The sequence below is a fragment of the Carassius gibelio genome, chromosome B14 (genome assembly GCF_023724105.1).
Source record: "Carassius gibelio isolate Cgi1373 ecotype wild population from Czech Republic chromosome B14, carGib1.2-hapl.c, whole genome shotgun sequence".
In the NCBI taxonomy this organism is placed as follows: domain Eukaryota; kingdom Metazoa; phylum Chordata; class Actinopteri; order Cypriniformes; family Cyprinidae; genus Carassius; species Carassius gibelio.
In genome coordinates, this window is record NC_068409.1 from 20935693 (window position 1) to 20954788 (window position 19096).

Genomic DNA, 19096 nt, shown 5'->3' on the forward strand with positions numbered 1-19096 from the left:
GGGACGAGCTGTTTGTCATGGCCTGAGCTGCATCAAACCAAGGAAACCCTAACACCAGGAAATCCTTCTCTAACCCAGGCTGTCACATCATGCACCCCCTCTAGTAATGAAAGGGACGGGTTGTCCAAAAATGAAAATTCTCTCCTTTATTCGCCCTCATGTTGTTCCAAAATTCAAGGGCTTTGGAACAACATGAGAGTGAGTACATGATGATTTTTGGGTGAAACTGTGCCTTTAATTGAGTAGATTGACATTGGATGTTACAGTAACTTGGGTTTGCGCCCTGTTCCCAGATATATTTATCAAGTGCTTAAAAGAGCATGTGAGAATTTGCTCCATTAAAAACAAATGTCGGGAAAAGCACAGAGTCTAGACAGAAACCCCTGCCTCCTGTGAGGAGGCTGGATGGCTCTGGTTCTTTCTCTGAGGCAAAAAGTCAGTCCGGCTCTCCACTGACCCTCTGTTTACTGTGTCTCCATGGCAGCAGGAGGGACAACTCCAGGACACGATGTAGCTGTTTATAGACCGGACGGTCTGCAGGGACTAGATTGCTAGCAGAAGGCCGAAGTCCAGGTTGGCACGCTTGTCCCATGCACTTACGGAGACTGTGAATCCCATTGATAACATAGTCTGATGAAAACTGATGAATTTTTTTTTTTCACTACTCCACATAGAAAAAAGACGAAGGCTTCAAAAATCAATGATTGTTTTTGCGAAGCAGACACTTTTTGTTTATTTATCAGTGTTTGCGGGTTGAGGACTCTGCATGTCATGTTTTAAACCAATGATAATAGAGCAATTTTTTTTCTATCCAATCAGAGTCCATTACACTCTAGCACCAAACGTAATGTTCAGTCAGTGGCAGATTTAATTTACTAAACATATCACAGTGTTTTGTACTTTATAAACATTTGTTCCTTAATCGTGCATTATTAAATATTACAAATAGCCATGTCATTACATGAATTACATGTGGTCAAATTATGCACAAGGAACAGCACAGTTTACTTCACTTCTGCTTAAGAACGGAAGACAGTCTGCCACAGTTCTCTGGTAGCCTTGATGGTTCACAGAGCCAGATGAACGCTCATACTGGTACAATAATACGTTTGCACTGATGAGCAATTCTTTTTGAAACAACATGCACAGGATTTTACTGGTACATTAAGCACATTGACAGACACAGAGACTGCATAATTCCATGAGGTATAATATTGCCTAAGTGACATATATTATTGGTTCATGTTTCTATTGACTGACACATTTACATTTCTTGCTTTACTGACTGGAATAAAACTGTTAGTCATACAGTCTCGCTGGAAGATTGAAACGCTGCATATTTTAAATTGAACATTTGTATATGAGAGTGCAATCACTGCGCTGAACAGATCATAGACACAGAAAGTGAACAATTAACAATATATTAAGTATATCATAATGAAAAAGGTTTGCTGAATGATCAAATAAACAAAAATAGATTTTTTTACGTACATTTCCTCACTCAAATTGAACCAATTGGAAGGTGGCATATACAAAATACATGGCTGCCAATTGCAGTTTAGTAATTATGACATCATGTGCTCCTCTTATTGGCCATAAATAGTGTGTAAACCAAAAGTGATGTGCAAGGTCACCAAACAGAAATATTACAGGCAGTAGAGACATTAATGAGTCATTTTACTACGGCTAACATGCCCATTTTGCCAAAATGCTTTTTGCATTCTCAAAAAACGTTGTCTCTTTAGATGGAGAAATATAAAAAATATTTTTCTCTTATCTGTAAAATCCTTCAAATGCTCAAAGGAATGTCTGGAGGAAGAACGTAGAAGCCCTAGAAGACCGGAGGTCATTCTTCTGAACCAGAAAGTTAATAACATACTGAAAAGATACATGTTGGCAGGAATGGTCTTCTGTAATATCCACTGCCTGACACAAACATGACACCGCAATACTGTTCAGTCTATACAATCTAGATCAGATCAGACATCAGGTCCAGTGTACAAGGGGCACCATCAGTAGATCATTCCTCACCTACTGTATTTCATCCGTGCCTCTTAATAAATTACAAATAAATAGGGCACTTGATTACTCATTATGTTGAAATCCATCAGCTCAACGAGAAGGCAAGCGAACTGATTATTTTCAACTATGAGGAAAAATGCAGGCAACCAAATGTTTTAAAGCTTTAACTGAAATTCCTAATTAATGGGATGCTTTCAGAATGTAATTAGCAACATATTTGAACCAAATGACATAAATGGTGCAGTAACCCTTCGAAAGGCCATTGGCTTCGCATCAGCTTCATCACTTTCTGTCGCTCCAACAGATTGATGACTGGAACACGTCGTGCTGATTCCAGCAGGTAGCTGTAAGTGACATTGTCCATCTCTCCACAGCAGATGTGTACTGAAAAAGTCAATTTATAGCCGCTTCACGTAGTTCCCAGGAAAGGTTCCAAAAAACTTGGTTCTCCTGGACGTTCCTAAAATCCGAAATATGGAATGAGGCCAGCATAAATATTGTATGCATCTATCTAGATGATAAAAAATGTAAAGACAAGTGTGTGTATTGATATATATGATTATAATTAGTAAACTATACATTATAATGACAATCCACCTTATATTTTATTTTCTCTCCAAACATCCAAGTTCTTTTTGAACCATGACAGAGTTGACAGTATTTTCTGGTTGGACAATAGCGCCAGCTAGTGGCAAATAAATGAACATCACTAAAACACTGATGAAAATGGAGTTTACAGTCTTACCCACAAACCATCCATCATCACACTTCTCCATGACGTCAACTACATCTCCCTCCTTTAGTTCCAGCTCATCTTCATTTCGTGGCATGTAGTTATACAGTGCTTGAAATCTGCGAGAGGAAAGGCTTTTTAAGTGTGTTTTCCACATTAGGTTATATTTCAGCATCGGGGCTTGTAATACTGACCAAAATCCCACAACGGAATAATGTTAGCATAAAACAATCATCTATTTTCAATTTACGGATACAGAAAAGGGCTTGAAATACTCACGGTTCCCCTGCACCTTGAAGCGGGTCATGAACATATGCCTGTCTTTGGGACTGAAAAGAGAGAAAACAGGAAAGGCCATTTAAATGTTTCCATCTCTCATTTTGCTGTATGTCCATCTGATACTGAGAGTTCAACTGTGCTCCTGAAGAACCATTGATGCAAAGCCTGAGGCCAGACCTGGATCAGCCGTGTATCTGAATCATTTAAATACATAAACCATTAAATACAGATTTTTTTTTAATACGTGTGAGATCCAGGACTACCAGAGCTCAAGTTCTGGTTTTCTAAGCCATCAACCAACATATTTTCTAAAATATGTTTGATTTGTGGACTTAGAGACAGTCGAGAAATGCCTTAAATCCTGAAAACGAGGACTGTACTCCCCTTGTTTGGAAGGAAATGTGGGGAATAGGCCGCTTGCCTGGCCCTGGGGAGTACACCTTGTTTAAGCTGTGTACACAGGAAAGATCATTGGGACAGTCCCATGAGTAATCCAGACACTCCAAACACATGGTTTAAACCAATACTGCATGTACAAGCCTGCTTTGAGCCACAAGAACCAAAAAAGACTGCAAGTCTAGGAAGTCATGATCATGCAGGAAAACCACTTCCACACACACTTCCAGCATGCAGACAAAATAAATGTTATCCCTCTACACAGCAATGTTAGGAATTAAATGTTATTTTCTCGAGCACAAAATACACTAATCCACACAGACAGACAAGGCCATGGTGTTAAGAGTATCCCGTATTCACTGACTCAGCATTCCTCCACATTGTACTGATGGAATGATACTGCGTACGGAAGCATCATGTGGCCATACGCTGACACAAATATATGCCAGTATATATTGTATCATTCCTAATATCATTATATCCAGCTGTAGCAGCAAAAATGGAAAGAACTGCACTCAAAACAGTGAATTAATGCCCAGGTCAAATACAGTGAATGACATTATGGGTTGTGCAGGGATACTTTGAAAAGAGAGAAAATGTAATTTCCCTTGAGTCAAATTTGCCATTGCCACACAAGGTGCACATACTCCCTACCCTATGAGATGGTGAAAAGTTTTGACCTCTAACAGGCGAGCCGCAGGACCTCCTAGACATCACAGGGCTACGAGGGGGCTTACCAACAACCCCAACATCACGCCTTAACACAGACTGAAAGAACCAGAGCCAGGGGAAGATCACATGAATGTTATGTGCAGTCATATTTCAAAAATATACACTACCGTTCAAAAGTTTGGGGTCAGTTTATTACTATTTATTTAAATAAATTAATACTTTTATTCAGCAAGGATGCATTAAATTGATCAAAAGTGACAGTTAATGTTTTTTTTTTTTTACTTTCTATTCACCAAAGAATCTTGAAAGAAATGTATCAATATGTAAAACAGTTTTTGACATTGTTTCTTGTGCAGCAAATCAAAATGATTTCTGAAGGATCATGTGACACTGAACACTGGAGTAATGATGCTGAAAATTCAGCTTATATGAATATATGAATAATATTAAACACTATTACTGTTCTTACTGTTTCTGATAAAACAAATATAGCATTGGAAAACATACAAATCTTACCAAACCTGATTTTTGAACTGTAGCATAATATATTTATAGAAAAATGGGTTAACATGAGTGAATATTCTTCATACAATTTACTCATGGACAGAATTCCCTTTGGTCTAAATGTCTCATTGATTATTCTGTTACCCAGGCATCTGTTATGAGCGCTCTTTGCTTGTTTGTCCCAATGCCAGTGAACAGAACTAATAGCTAATTTAAAGGAAGGGTTGGGTGATTTAAATATGTCGACAACTTATTAATAAATAATGACTCTAGCTTCCCATATAACTATAATAATTTGCTGTATGTCAGATATAGGAACTACATTGTTCGGTGTTTCATTTAAGAAGCACGCACACTGCGGTGCAATAAATCTCTCATGTAAATGCATATTGCAGAAACAATGTAGTTCAAGTTATATAGATCACTTTAATAGGGAATGTTAGTGTCTGTATTATGGAGTGGTGAGACTAGGGGGAAGAGTGGAGGATGATGAGCGCTAGTACAATCTCTAACAAGCACCTTGTCTTTACCTTGACCTTTGGGGAGCGGAGGTCCTGTCGAGGGAACAGTTTAGCAGAGGGAGGGGGCGACTGTGAAACCCCGGGCAGAGGGGGGGTGGAGCGAGGGGAAGGGGGAGAGTATTTAGCCGATGAGGGCAGTGTGAACGGCAATGACATCTGTGAGGACAGGGGAGAGAGACGTGGAGAGGCATTCTGGGAAACTTCCCCCTGCTGGTGTGGAGAGGAAAACAGTTATACATGCCACTGACATACATTCATCATCCTCTACAGATGCTTCAGGATTTAAAGGTGAAGTGTGTAATGTTTTGTGCCGTTAATGACACCAAACAGAATTGCAAAAATCAGTGATGCACTGAAGTCTTGGGAACTAAAATATTCACAGTCAAAATGTGGCATCAGCCCTCTAAAACTGTTTCAGCCAAAACATACAATGTATTTCTAGCTGAGGTGGATGATATTGTTGGATTTATTATATTAACTTTTATAATATAAAAATGAATGAAATTACAATATTAAAATTAATTCATTTTAAATCTAAAGTATCTTCATTTTAATGAAACAACATCTTTTAGTCTATGCCGTTTTCTTTTTGTTGATGAGTAAACAAAACTTCTCTAAACATTATTTGTAGTGCGTCTACCATCCAATAATTGCAGTAAGCTTTGTGCTTCATTACTTTAGGGTCTGAATGGAAAGACATAAACAAAACAGCTTGCAAAAATGTTATTTAATGTCGTTCAATGTCCAGACAGAAAAATAACTCCAGAGTCCTAAATACATACACCATATTATATATTAATTACATTTTTCTTAACCTGTTGTCTTTATTATTTAATGTATGTTTGAATAAATCTGTGACTTAAAAAAAGCCACCATATAAATATTAATATTTCAACAATCCTAATATGCAATTTAAATGTTTATAAACAACTCAGATTTCTGAATGTTGATTGTTAAATACATTTGATTGATTTTATTATTATTATTAATTTTTACACTTTACTTTCAATTTTGCTTTTCGTCTAAAAATAAAAGTGATTTCAGGTTAAGTGTTTTGATAAATGTTTTAATTTCAATGCATCACAGGCAAGATAATAACCAATGGAGAAAAAACAACAACAAAAAAGTATTTTAAATTAGTAAATTTAGTGTTTAGTAGTCATCTAAAACATTACACACTTCTGTAAGGAAATCTATTTTGGGCGGTATAACCACACAGCGAGCACTACCTCAGTATCTGACCCCTCGGTTTGGACTGGAGTAAATGTATTTGATGGCAGGGGTTCATTTATGAAGCTGTTGTCTTCATTTGTTTCCTCCTCTATATACAGTCTGGGAAGCTTTTCTATTACATCTGGTTCCTGCCGATTAAATCCCTCCTCTTCTTTGAACCTGCCCTTTGATTGGCTGGCCTTAATGATTGACACTAACTCCTCACACAGATCATCCTCGGGGTCTTTAGGTGGAAGATTGTCCAATGGGGATTCATATGCCTCTAAAACAACCAAGTCAACAGGGCTACGCAATTTAGGGGGGTCTGTCTCGACTGGTTTGTGGAGGTCTTCGCAATCTGAGAACAACTGTGGTTCTTTCGCGGCTAAATCTGCTTTTTGGCTGGAGATGATCTCTATGACACTGCTAGATCTGGGGCTTGAGTCAAATATGGGTGAGGTGGGTGAAGGAGTGAAGGAGGCGGAGGTGGGGTAAGGTTGAGGTGATGGGCTGGGATCGGGGGACATATAGGACTTTGGGGAGGTGATGGGAATAAAGTGACCCTCTTTGAGTGCATGAGTGGAGGTGTAGGGAGTGAGGGCTGGAGAGCGGCCCAGCATGGAGGAGGCAGGAGAAGGCGAGATGGCAGAATCCAATACACCAAAGTATGGCTGGAAATTGGAAGGGAAGGGAGGAGGTGTGGGGGCAGGGGTTCCTGAAGGAGACAGACCCAGAGTAAGGGCCAACCACTCGCTGGTGATGGCCTGAAGGTGTGCAGCTCTCTGTGGACTGGGAGAGGATGAGGAGAGTGGACGGACAGATGGGGATGAAGAGTTGAAGAGGGTACGTGCAGGTGATGGCTTAAGAGAAAGAAGGAGAGGGAGAAACAGAAAGTGGTAGTGATGATACACGCTGGAAAATAAGAGAACTGATAGAAAAGATAATACAAGTGAAAGGAGGACAGATGAAAGAGAAAAAATGCCATCTAGAAAACTATGTTACAAAAACAGCACTTTAATATTTAGTAAATCGGACTAATTCCTGATGATTTAAGAAGTTTATAGCTACAGAGTGGGGTTTGGATTAATCTGTCATGTGTAGATTAATTACAATTTGGATGTAAATAGAATCCCACCCATCATCTAAATTGGATTTCACATAATCTATGGCCATCATCAAGGGAAATTCTCTAGTATATAGCATCCTAGAAATCGCTTAATTTTCTGTATAGAGTCATTGCTCTGCTACAGAAATGCTGTCAGTGTGAAAGCTTGTTGCAGGCTCACACTCTGTATGTGGGGAAACAGGCCTAAGACAAAAGGCATGAGCTACAAGGAAGGATATACCATAATTAATCATTTTTAGAGCGCACTTGCTGTCGGTATTGATTTGTGAGGTGGAAACAACAACAAGGTCACTAAGAGGTCATCTGTGAACCAGCAATAAGAGTATCCTGTCCTCACAATACAAGCCTTCCACATTTACCCAGGGTGCTTTTCAAGAACTTCCTTTTCTTATCTTCCACCAATGTTTGACAACCAAGTGTCCAAATACAATGTAGTTTTAATAGTAAACTGCAGTTCAAGTTTGTGGTCAGTGCATATTTAATTGACTGACTTTCACATTGTTTCAAAAGATCATATTAGAAAGATGCATCATGGTTTCCGAAAAAAATAAAAAATAAATGAATAAATAAATATTAAGAAGCACAACTGTTTTCAACACTGAAGATAAAAAGAAATGTTCTTTCTAAAACATTACCAAACTAAAAAAATATCACTAGCTCTAGTGTATATCTGTTAATTTAGCATTTAAAAGCTTAAAAGAAAAATTGTTTAAAAGTGTGCTTGTACAATTTTTTTAAATGAATGACACTGGTTTGATATTTTGTTATCTAATGCTAAATATCTATCTTTTTAAGAGTAGCTTAAGTGTCCGAATACAGTGTATGTACTGCAGTACAAAGTTAAAATGTGTTTGCGACAATGTTTGCTATGATAAGAAAAGACACTAGTCCAGTCCAGTCACAGTAGTTCACCTTCACAGAAACTGTTCTTTCAGTAACAGCAGGAGCCGAGCAGCACATGTATAGCGCAGCAGGTCATGTCCACATTTTAATTAGCCTATACTGGATACTGGCAGGACGTGTGATTAATCTGATATAATCCTGCTCTCGTGTGAGCAAAGGAATAAGCCTATACTTCTTTGTTCTTTAGATGGAATTACAACTCAAGGGCATTTAATCTGAATTCAGCCTTATCATACACAACAAGCCAAAGGTAATCTAAAGATGACAGAGGTGATCTATTTTGGCACCGGGACAGCTGCCATCTGAGAAAGGATTAATTTTATACTTGCCACCTTGTTGGCACTCATAGTACTGTACATGACCTATGGCAATATGAGTAACATAAGATGAATGAGAGGCTTTACTGCCGGTGACGCCACTTTATTTAAATGTATTTAAAGTGTAAATCAGTATTTAATCCAGAAGTCACTTAACTGGATCATTTTGTGGATGTAAGTTACCTGAAATTCTGAATTTAAACCTCATGGAGCTGTAACATGCTATATTTTTTAGGCATTTTAGGTACATTTTAAGTGGAATTGCAGATGAAAACGTACCCTACTGTTTAGTCTGTCACTGGAGTAGCTGGTGGGTATACTGGGCCCAGGAGGTTGACCGGTACTTTGTACTGAAGCCTTCTTAACAACATCCACATACGACACAGGGAAAATCCCTTGTTTGTTTGTACCTGGGATTTTGCCCTCAAACCAGTTCTTATCCACCTGCCGCAACAGAACAACACGCTCGCCCTGGAAGACACCAAAACAAGATATATTTGATGGATCGAAGGCAAAATTTCAAAGTCATAACCAATTATAATGTTTTTGATGTTTAATGTACAACTATAAGGAGAAGCTGAGGCTGGTTGAAGCAAAAGTTTCATGTTTTTTTGTGTGTGTGTGTGTGTGTGTGTTTTCTGTCTTGTTTTATTTCTTCTTAAGAGTTCATTAGAACATTAGCGCATTTGGAAAAAAGTGAGAATTATTTAGCAAAAGACATGCTCTTAAAGTGGTAGGAAACATTAAGAAGTGGATTAATGAGCACTTGCTGAAACTAAAAGATATTTATGAGTACTAAGAAAATGTTTACTTTTCTTAATGAAAGTTCCACATTAGTATCAGCATTAAAGTTGTAGCGGGCAATTGCTTCCCCAATTTCTTTGCTTTGGGCTGGTGGAGGAGGTCTAGCTGGCTGAAGTCTCTCTGAAGGCGGGATTTTCTGTGAAGAGAGATGTTAAAAGAGGATACTTCAGTCTTCAGATAGAGATAGTTTATAATCATAATGATGTTCTATATATCATCATTAAAGTGCACACCTCCACATATGAGATGGGGAAGATGCCCACGTGTCCACGGTGTTCTCCTTCATACCAGTTATTATCTATCTGACGAGTGATGTATACCGTCTCTCCTTTCTTAAAAGTCAGCTCTCTGGAAGGAGATAAAAATCAAGTTAACACTATTCCTCATGCAAAGGAATTATGCAAAGGAAAGACATAAATAAAACATGAAAATGTACTGATTGTAGCACATCAAATGCAGTAAAAGCAGTAACTTGTGACTTTTTTTGCACGTTGTTCTTACTTTGCTGTCTGTGCTTTGAAGTCATATATTGCTCTGGCTGGCAGTTTCTGTCAAGTGAATGAAGAAAAGGAAGCAAACCTTATTACATGTTGTCATGAGGTGGGTTTAATTTCAGTTTGATCAACTCTTTGATAATATATTTATGATACTACTAAAATTTAGCAGGAACACATTACAGAGTGATGCATATTCCCTGCCTCTTTGACATCAGGGGTTTGTCTCCTGCTCTGTGGTGTGCGGCGGCCCACATCAGGGTAAGAGTATTCTCTGGAAGTGTCCTGATCTAGAAAGAACAGAGATAAAACGATTCAAAGACGAGGTTTACAAAGACCCAACACTATTACATGCATGGGAACAAGCAATAGCAAAGGAAACAATGATTTGGGGCTTGATGAGAGAAATGCAGGCAAAAGAAAAAGAAAACATGCAAAAGTAAATACAAATATATATTTTATTGACCAATGAAAAGTAAATAATGTAAATAATATAATATAGATATTCTGTTTGTCCATAATAATGAAGTAAGCTACCATGAATCATCTCAGAAGTTGTTACAACCATCCTTTAGAGTCTAGACTCATATCCCCAGTATAGATCATGTGTATTTATACTAGAACCGCAGATGGTTAGCTGGCATCTGTGCCAACTGTGGGCAAGCCCCCTTTGCTCTGAACAGTCTTCATTTATAAACACTGTGTACTATGCAAATGTAAACAGTGTCGCATTTCTTAATGATTAAAAAAAAAAGCATCATAAAACAATGACCTTATGCCAAAACAATGGACTGAAACTTAAGGTACTGAGGCTGATCTCATCATTTATGTCTGGTTTGACAGAGTGAACTTTGTTAACACTAATAAGATAGTATGTTTCTTCTCAAGCCAATAAAATCTCAAATCTGTTTTTAGATTGCATGCTTCAGCTGCTCAAGTCATCTGTCCAATGCTATTTATATAGAGTGAAACTTCACAAAGTTATATTTCTTTTGTGGCAAGCCCACACATGAACTAGTGCTGCTCTAGTGTTCTGATTCCCAGAGACTGTATGAACCTAATAAAATGTATACCTTCGAGCGTGTGCCAAATACAGCAATGTATTATTAATGGAGTAGGAAAATAACTTTAAATAAATGTTTGATCAAAGAGATGCAAACAAAATACAGTGTGATATGAGAAAATGAAAGACATAGGGGCAAAATCAAAAATAAAACTAGGCAGAGGATGTGGGTATGAGTCATGCTCTCTGACGTTCCTTGCAACAGAACAATTCCTTCCTCTAAACCAGGGGTGTCCAGTCCTGCTCCTGGAGGGCTACTGTCCTGCAAAGTTTAGCTCCAAACCCAATGAAACACACTTGAAGCAGTTAACCAACATCTTCAGGCTTACTCGAAACTTGCAAGCAAGTTGGAGCCAAACTCTGAAGCAGTGGTTCTCTGAGCCACTCCTGGGGATCCAGTGGTCTGCACATTTTGTATGTCTTACTTATTTAATGCACCTGCTTCAGATCATCAGCTCGTTAATAGGGAGCTCCATGAAGCTTTCACATGCTATCAGAATTATCGTAAACAAGTTTCCCAGTCAGAAATTGGACATGAGTGGTCGTATTTAGTCGTATTTAAAACTGGGAAACTCTGAGATAATTTTAATACCCGAATGGAGCCATACACTTTAAATATGGCAGAGGAGAGAAACATAAAGTGGCATTACTACTGTAAAGTTGTATTTGTTTTTCTCACAAAATCTACATTGCTACATTGCTATTACAATCAAGTATATTTACTAGTACTGTCAAACGATTAATCATGATTAATCACATCCAAAATAAAAGTATTAGTTTATATAATATATGTGTGTGTACTGTACATATTTATTATGTATATATAAATACACACACATGCATGTATATATTTAAGAAAAATATATATATAATACATAATATAAATTATATTAATATAAATACATACATGTAAATATATTTAATGTTTTTCTAAATACATAGGTGTATGCATGTGTATTAATGTATACATAATAAATATCCATAGTACACACACATATATTCTGTAAATCAAAAAAAATAAAAATAAATTGGGATGCGATTAATCGCGGCAGCTGAATATTTAGATAGCACTGTGAATGTTTATACTATATATATTTTTTATTTAAATGTTGGATATTGACCAAATATCTTCTAAAGCAGTGGTTTTCAACCGCGGCGGTATTGCAGGTGGGCCGCCAATTATTTTCTGTTCATTTCCAGTCCATTCTAGGGCTGTGCGATTAAAAGAAAACGTCGTAAAATCAAGATTTGAGCGTGCGCATATGCCTAACTCCAGGTTCACACACTGTCTGTGATGCGCCTTTTTTTCTGAGCCAATGTTGACGGATCAGAGCGTTCTCACTGCGGTAAAAGGCTAGAAATAAAAACGTGCAAAAATAATTCATGTCTAACACATGATTGAATTTTGAATGAGCATAGAGTGAATTTGTTAGTGAACAGGATGCAGTTTAAGTGAGAGGAGACACGTTTTAAGTGTGCACACTCTCTCCTCGCAAAGCAGCGTGTATCTGAGCAAGCACGACCGGTTTTGTGACAGAGCCAAGGAAATCTGCTGCGAACAGGGAGATTCGCACTCGTGCATTATTTTAATGTGCTTTCGCGTTATATTTATGCGCTCTCACTGCTGACCGCATACACATACTGTATACACACTGCAAACATCTGAGGCACCGCTACAATTAATGAGCTCTATGAACAATGCATGGCAAAAAAGAAAAAAAAGTCCCTGTATACAGGATTTTTTTTTAAATTTATTTATTTGCCACAAGTCTATAAATTTTTTTACATCTTCACTATAGTATAATTTTGTCACACTTTATTTTAGGGTCCAATTCACACTATTAACTAACCATTAACTATAACTTTTGCCTCAATTAACTCCTTATTTGATGCTTACTTATAGTTTATAAGGCAGTTGTTAAGTTTAGGGAATTGGGTAGGATTATGGATGTCATGCATTATATGTACTTTATAAGCACTAATAAACAGCCAATATGTAAATAATAGACATGGTAATAAGCAGCTAGTTATCAGTGTGAATTGGACCCTATACTAAAGTGTTACCGATAATTTTGACTTATGTCTGTTCTAGAGATGTTACAACTTTTTGATAAAGCTCTGATTGGTTTTCTTTTGGAAATATGTTTCAAATTAATCCTGAATGCATTTATGACTGTAAAAGCACAATTGCAAAATTGATCAAAAAAATCACGATAGTTTTTTTTTTTTTTTTTTCATATCGCACAGCCCTAGTTTATTCAATAAATATAGTTTAAAATCTAGCTTCTGAGTACTAAGTTATTAACCCAACAATAGCGGGGTCAGTTAAGTTTTTTGAAGTGGGCCGCGCAAACATATGTGTTGAAAAACGAGTTGAAAAAGGTTGGGAACCACTGTTCTAAAGTATACCTTTTGGCTTTAACAAAATTTCCCCAAAAAACAGACAAGATTTATGTTCTGTCTGACAAAAAAGCACTTGAACACGACAAACTCTAATTACAACTTCAGAAGTGTGAAGTAGAACGTTTCTGATAGCAGGTGAAGGCGGCAGATTGAAATTGTATGTCAGATAAGACAGAAATACAAAATGTACAGAGGAGTGGGTACCCAAAACTGAAGTTGAGGACTACCGCACTAAAGGATGTTGGCCTTCCAGGAGCAGTTTTGAACACCCTTGCTCTAAGCAAGCACATTCACAAACACAAATTGAACATAGCAATGGTGGAGGAGCAGAGCTCAAACACGGGGGACAGAATGGGATTTGGGAAACCAGAGATGGATGAATAGAGTCCACCTTGATAGCAGTATTCAAAGTTGTGTTTCCTCTGGTTGTTGTTGCTGTCTATATGGTTATGAGAGGCACTATGGGACATGCGTGAGTACTCGGATTGGTGAGTGTCCTGGCTGGGCATGCCATCAGGCTGTGGGTGGTAAGAGCGAGGCTGAATTATTGGGCTGTTTCTCTCCAGTGCGTGTAGAGATGAATTCCTTTCAGGAATGTCGGGAAGCAACTCCACCAGCAACCTATGAAGAATGCTGTTGTCCGGCAGGTTACCCCTGTACTTTTCAGTGTGGATGTGGTCGTAGATGTCTTTCAGGGCCGAATCTAGAGCCTCATACATACCGCTCTTAGAGTTTGGCACTCGGGAACAACTTAAAGGTGACAGGTTCCTCCGGCGGAAAGGCACTGGACTGACCAGGAAGGCGAGTTTGCTGAGGCCGAACTCTGACTCTTCAACTCGCAAATGTTGCCTCCGGTCCTGCTTGGCCCTCTCGTGCTTGATCATAGTGGTGAAACGCGTGTAGGAAGCTGGGCAGCGGCCCTTACAGGAGCTCACAAGCTGCCTGTGATAATGATGTTGGTGCCCGGATCCCCAGAAGCTCTCTGAGGAGGCAACTGAACACACGTCAAACTCCCTCTCGCTACAGAAGGATGATCCCTCAATCTGGATGAAGTCACTAAGGTCGGACACTACAGCATCATGTTCGCTGTCTGAGTAGTCGTGTTGCATGGCAGAGTTCTGTAATTGGTCATTGGTGACTTGAATGTGGATTGGCACATGGGTGTTTATCTTGGGGTATTGAGGCCGTCCTTCAGGAGGATTTCTGGTCGGTGATCCTTCATCCAGTAATGACTCAATAGAGAGGCTACGCTTGGGACTGCTGGCCCTCCTACAAGAACTCTTGATCAGGCACTCGTCCCCAAGATTTGGCATGGATTTGGACTTCTGGATTAGACTTTCGAATTCAGAAATCCTATTGTGCACCATGTCCCGAGGCACCTCTTCGTTACAGTCCTTGTTGCCACCGTGTCTGTCCTTCCGCTGTTCGCTCTCATACTTATGGATCCTGGCTTTGACGGAGCATATCACCGTAGAGTTAATCAGCTCTTGTCGGTTGATGTGATGCATCTTTTTGTAGAGTTTGAGGAAGCCTGGTGCATCGTGTGCTGAGCGGTGCCTTGTCCTCTCCCTAGGATCCTCAGACTCTTGGGCGCCAATGCATTGTGATGCCTCTAGTTCCCCGTTGTGTAACAAAAAGCCGGTGATTTCCGAGCAGGTCTGCACATCTTTTCCCCTCCCCTCAGAGAGAAGGTCATCACAACTCCAGGATTTGAGCTTAGACGTGGTCTCCTCTGAGATCATCCAGTCTTTTGGGTTCTCTTGGGCTGTTTTCCAGCCTTCGGGGAGGCTGGAGAAGCCTTCTGAGACTGCTGGGACAGCTATGAAACTGTCCTCATTTTGCCCTTTCTTTTGATATGTGGATAGTGAGGTAGCATGGTTTGGACTTTGACAATTTAAATGTGCTGCATGCATATTGCTCACATCCCCACCTTAGATATCCACCACAAGCAGCATGGTAAAAAAGAGACATGAGAAGACATTAAAAGGTAATTGACCCACAGGAGAGAAAAGTAAGGATGTTTATGCTACGACCTGGAGGAAAACTGGAAAGAAATCAGACATCTTGATCAACAAGGCCTCGATGAATAAAGAAACAATTGATATGCTACACTACACTGAGGGAAGATTGTAAACACTAAATAATTCATTGAACTTTATTCATGCAAAGGGATAGTCATTTAAAATTCTGCTTGCGCTGCGAGGAGCAAAATGAAAAGTGTGTGTGAACCTTCCCCTGTTGCTTATTCTTATAATAATGTGCACAAGTCTGACTGCTTGTCTGATGTCTACCTTTAGTCCTAGTGGTGGCGGGGGAGCTGGGGCTGGTGAGGGGATTCCTCCTGGGTAGCTCTAGTGGTCTGTCAGATGTTTGTGCTGTGCCCACACTGCTCTGAGCCCTGGGCTGAGTGGCTGCAGGTTCAGATTTACGTCTCTTGTTATCACTGGCAGAGCTGCAGAATCAATGTGGTGGAAAATGTGTATACAATACACTCAAAAATGTAATAAACAATGTTAAAAAAGGGGGAACAAGTTTAGAATGAAATGCATTCCTAATATCGATTTGGAAACAATCGCATGGGGCTTTTGTTTTGTATGTTTTTTTTTTTACCTATAAAGTGACCTCAAGATATATTGGAAAACAAAAATCAAACCAAGTGGCATTTTTTGCATGTTTACAAAATGTTTCACAGGAAGAAATCTGTTAGATTTGATTGTATTATACTGTATATTATTATAATATATTTTAAAATAGTTTAGTGATTGATACAAAAGAATATTAAAAATAAGACAAAAAGTAGTCAGACACTTTCTGTCATGACCTGCACTATGCATCCTTGACCTTGGGAATAGTTGTTTAAAATTAATTGCAAAAAAAAAAGATAGTTTTACAAAATATATTCAATAAACTATATATTTGTTTGACTTCAAATCATTTCAATGCATTAAAAGTTAACCTACCTTGAGAGCCTTTCAAGGCTCCTCTCTATGGATGGCTGACAAAGGGAGGTCTGCAACAGATGAAGGAGAAAAAGCAGGGTGAATTCTTTACTTATTATCCAAACTTACTTCCTTGATACCCAGCACTCTCCTTCACAAATCCAACAATGGTTAAAACAGTGAAACTCCCGTGTCTGGCAAAGTGCCGTGTGCCAGCTGTCCCTTGAAAACCCAGCCATTCCCAGGACAGCTAGATGCATTAGATCACTTACGAGAGTTTCTATGTCGAACAAAGCAGGGAATTCCTTGTAAGCATGGCTGGAGTAGATAATCATCTTCCTGTTTGCTGAAGCTCTGAGCAGTGTTATCTGGAACAGCTCTTCAGACCAACAGCAGACGCCCCCCGCATTTTTTTAACCCTCTTTAAAAGTAGCCCAAGCATGCAGTACTGGGAATATCTCCTCAGTGTGGCACTTTTACATCCAGTCAACATAAATACTGCTCTGAGTGACAGATACGACACTAGCAGGCTCAAAATTGGGCTGCAAAGCCTCTGTGACAATTTTTAGCAATTCTTTGTTTGGATTTACAGCATTCCTCAAACCATAACTGTTACTACACTGGCCTCGAGTTCCTTAAGTTACGTTCTCTCCTTTACGGTGGTAAGCAGAAATTCACAGGGTGCAAATGGTCAAAAAAAAAAAAACTGTTTTAGGAAAAATTCACAAAAAAGCTGCACCACTAGCATGTGGTATATGCCTGTGCATATGTCTTGATGGGCAAAATGCACTGAATTATGCACTCTTTCAATCTTGCCTCCTTTCTGTGTAAATATTATAAACATAGATCATTATAGACAAAACATATGCATTCAATGTCCCTTGATTTGCATAATTCTGAATAGGGTGTGAAAACAACTTAGTGCGTGCAGGAAAGTGACACTATTCATTTATTCTAAATTAATTATTCCCTTTGACAGCCAGCAAACTATATTTACAATGACAGAAAAAAAGTCTGAGTGAAAGAGGAGATGTAATGTGATACTGTAGATGGCATGTCCATAGATCCTTCACCTACTACAAACACATGGACAGAATCGGCAGATGACAGCCAGGAGGAAGTGCTCCTGTCTGACGAGAAATAAATGGTGTAATGCTAGAAAGAAATGTTATTATGATAAGAGAAGCAAATGCAGATGTACATGCATATTTAAGACATGTCCCACATGCAATTACCTTTGTAACTTTGTTGCATTTACACTTTAATTTTAATAATCAAATAGGATCATCATTAGTTCTTAACACAAATTTACCATGTTATCCTAATGTGCATGCAAGTATCTATTCAATCAAAATTTTTAAATGGCATTAGGTGTTTGCTAAAATGTATTTATTATACATATTTGCAAAGAAACATAATACTTAAGCCAGATTTACATTATTTAAATGTATAAGAGTGTTTAAAGCTGTGGTAAAGGAAAACACCTCTGTAAAAAGAAGAAGCAGGAGGCTGCACTAAATGTAAATTAATACTTCTTAACATATTTAACAGACTATTTCTAAGTAATACTTCTTTGCATAAACTAATTTTCTCAGTTCGGTAGTCCAATTTGTGGCATATTTCAAGAGTGCATTGCTCTACTCAAAACAATGGACTTTGTGTCAGAATTGAAGCTAAGTGATGTTAAATGAGGATGGGTTGAGAAGGCAGGCACTAGCTTATTTTGGTTAATTTCTCTCTTTTGTTCTCCTAGTTGGTCAGTGAAGCTTTAATCATTTAATCAGTCACTCATTCATTCATTCTTTACCTCCACTCGGAATCGAGGAGAGCTCTCTGGATTGTAATCAAGATGTTTTTTTGGAGGCTTCACCCAGAGGTGGGACAGAAAATGGCAGAGAAATGGTGACATAACAAGGGAGAAAATAAAGTAACATGACTATGTGACGATCACAAACTTAAGTTGCACATATGCAACAAAAACACAACACTCTGCAGTACAGTTCCTTTTACATAAACACAACATAAAGCATGCCAAGCCAAAGAGTACTGAACTACACACACCTTGCACAAAGAGTGAAAATCTAATTTGTAAAGTCATGCAATTATGCTCAAATTAATCCACAACAGTAGTCAAAAGTGTGCAAATCAAAGCCAGAAATGCAAAGACACAGATTCTAGTTGGAGGAAGCAAGGCTCATTTACACAGAACCTGATATTAGTTATTTATCACACTCCAGCGCATGTGTTACAGTGTCCAGAATTGTCCACTCATTCCAATCAGTCACTCCAGACATGTCCACCACAGGCCGACAGCATGTGCAGCACGTATCTGACTTTCCACCCCCACACCAATCACAAATCACGGCATGCCATCAGCACCAAACCGAAGCCACACTTACCGGCCGCCCAAACTCCAGTTCAGCAAAGAACTTATACCACGGCTCATTCTCTAAATCTATGTCCTCTGGCTTTAAATTACTTGTCTGGTGTTGGTAACGAAAGCAAGTGTGGGAAGAAGATGAAAGGAAGGGATGAAACGAGGTAATCATGCGAATGTGACAGTCAGATACAGATGTAAAATGAGGAATGGCAAGAAATAAGGGAACATTGTTGATTTGTGAAGTTCAGCAGAGCACAAAACTAGTATTACTTTGTTGAAAATAGGAACAGCACAAAGGCTGGTTGTAATTTTCCACTCCTATCCAGCA

At 38.7% G+C, this 19096-nt stretch overlaps 1 protein-coding gene across 2 annotated transcripts in view; it reads right to left on the minus strand.

Moving 5' to 3' along the window:
- Positions 1-845: 845 nt before the first annotated feature.
- sorbs2b (sorbin and SH3 domain containing 2b) overlaps positions 846-19096 on the minus strand; it is a 45930-nt gene continuing 27679 nt past the window's right edge. The window contains exons 15-31 of one of the 2 annotated variants that reach the window (XM_052574823.1): positions 18788-18871; positions 18196-18252; positions 16410-16459; positions 15741-15901; positions 13841-15379; positions 10188-10273; positions 9991-10037; positions 9723-9837; positions 9497-9625; positions 8965-9156; positions 6357-7199; positions 5137-5337; positions 4085-4198; positions 3419-3484; positions 3035-3084; positions 2768-2874; positions 846-2482 (exon numbers count right to left, since the gene is read on the minus strand). In XM_052574823.1, the coding sequence (XP_052430783.1) occupies positions 2421-2482; positions 2768-2874; positions 3035-3084; positions 3419-3484; positions 4085-4198; positions 5137-5337; positions 6357-7199; positions 8965-9156; positions 9497-9625; positions 9723-9837; positions 9991-10037; positions 10188-10273; positions 13841-15379; positions 15741-15901; positions 16410-16459; positions 18196-18252; positions 18788-18871 (3903 nt within the window). In that variant the 3' untranslated portion in view covers positions 846-2420. The remainder of the gene's footprint in view (positions 2483-2767; positions 2875-3034; positions 3085-3418; positions 3485-4084; positions 4199-5136; positions 5338-6356; positions 7200-8964; positions 9157-9496; positions 9626-9722; positions 9838-9990; positions 10038-10187; positions 10274-13840; positions 15380-15740; positions 15902-16409; positions 16460-18195; positions 18253-18787; positions 18872-19096) is intronic. The other variant, XM_052574824.1, reaches the window with a different exon arrangement.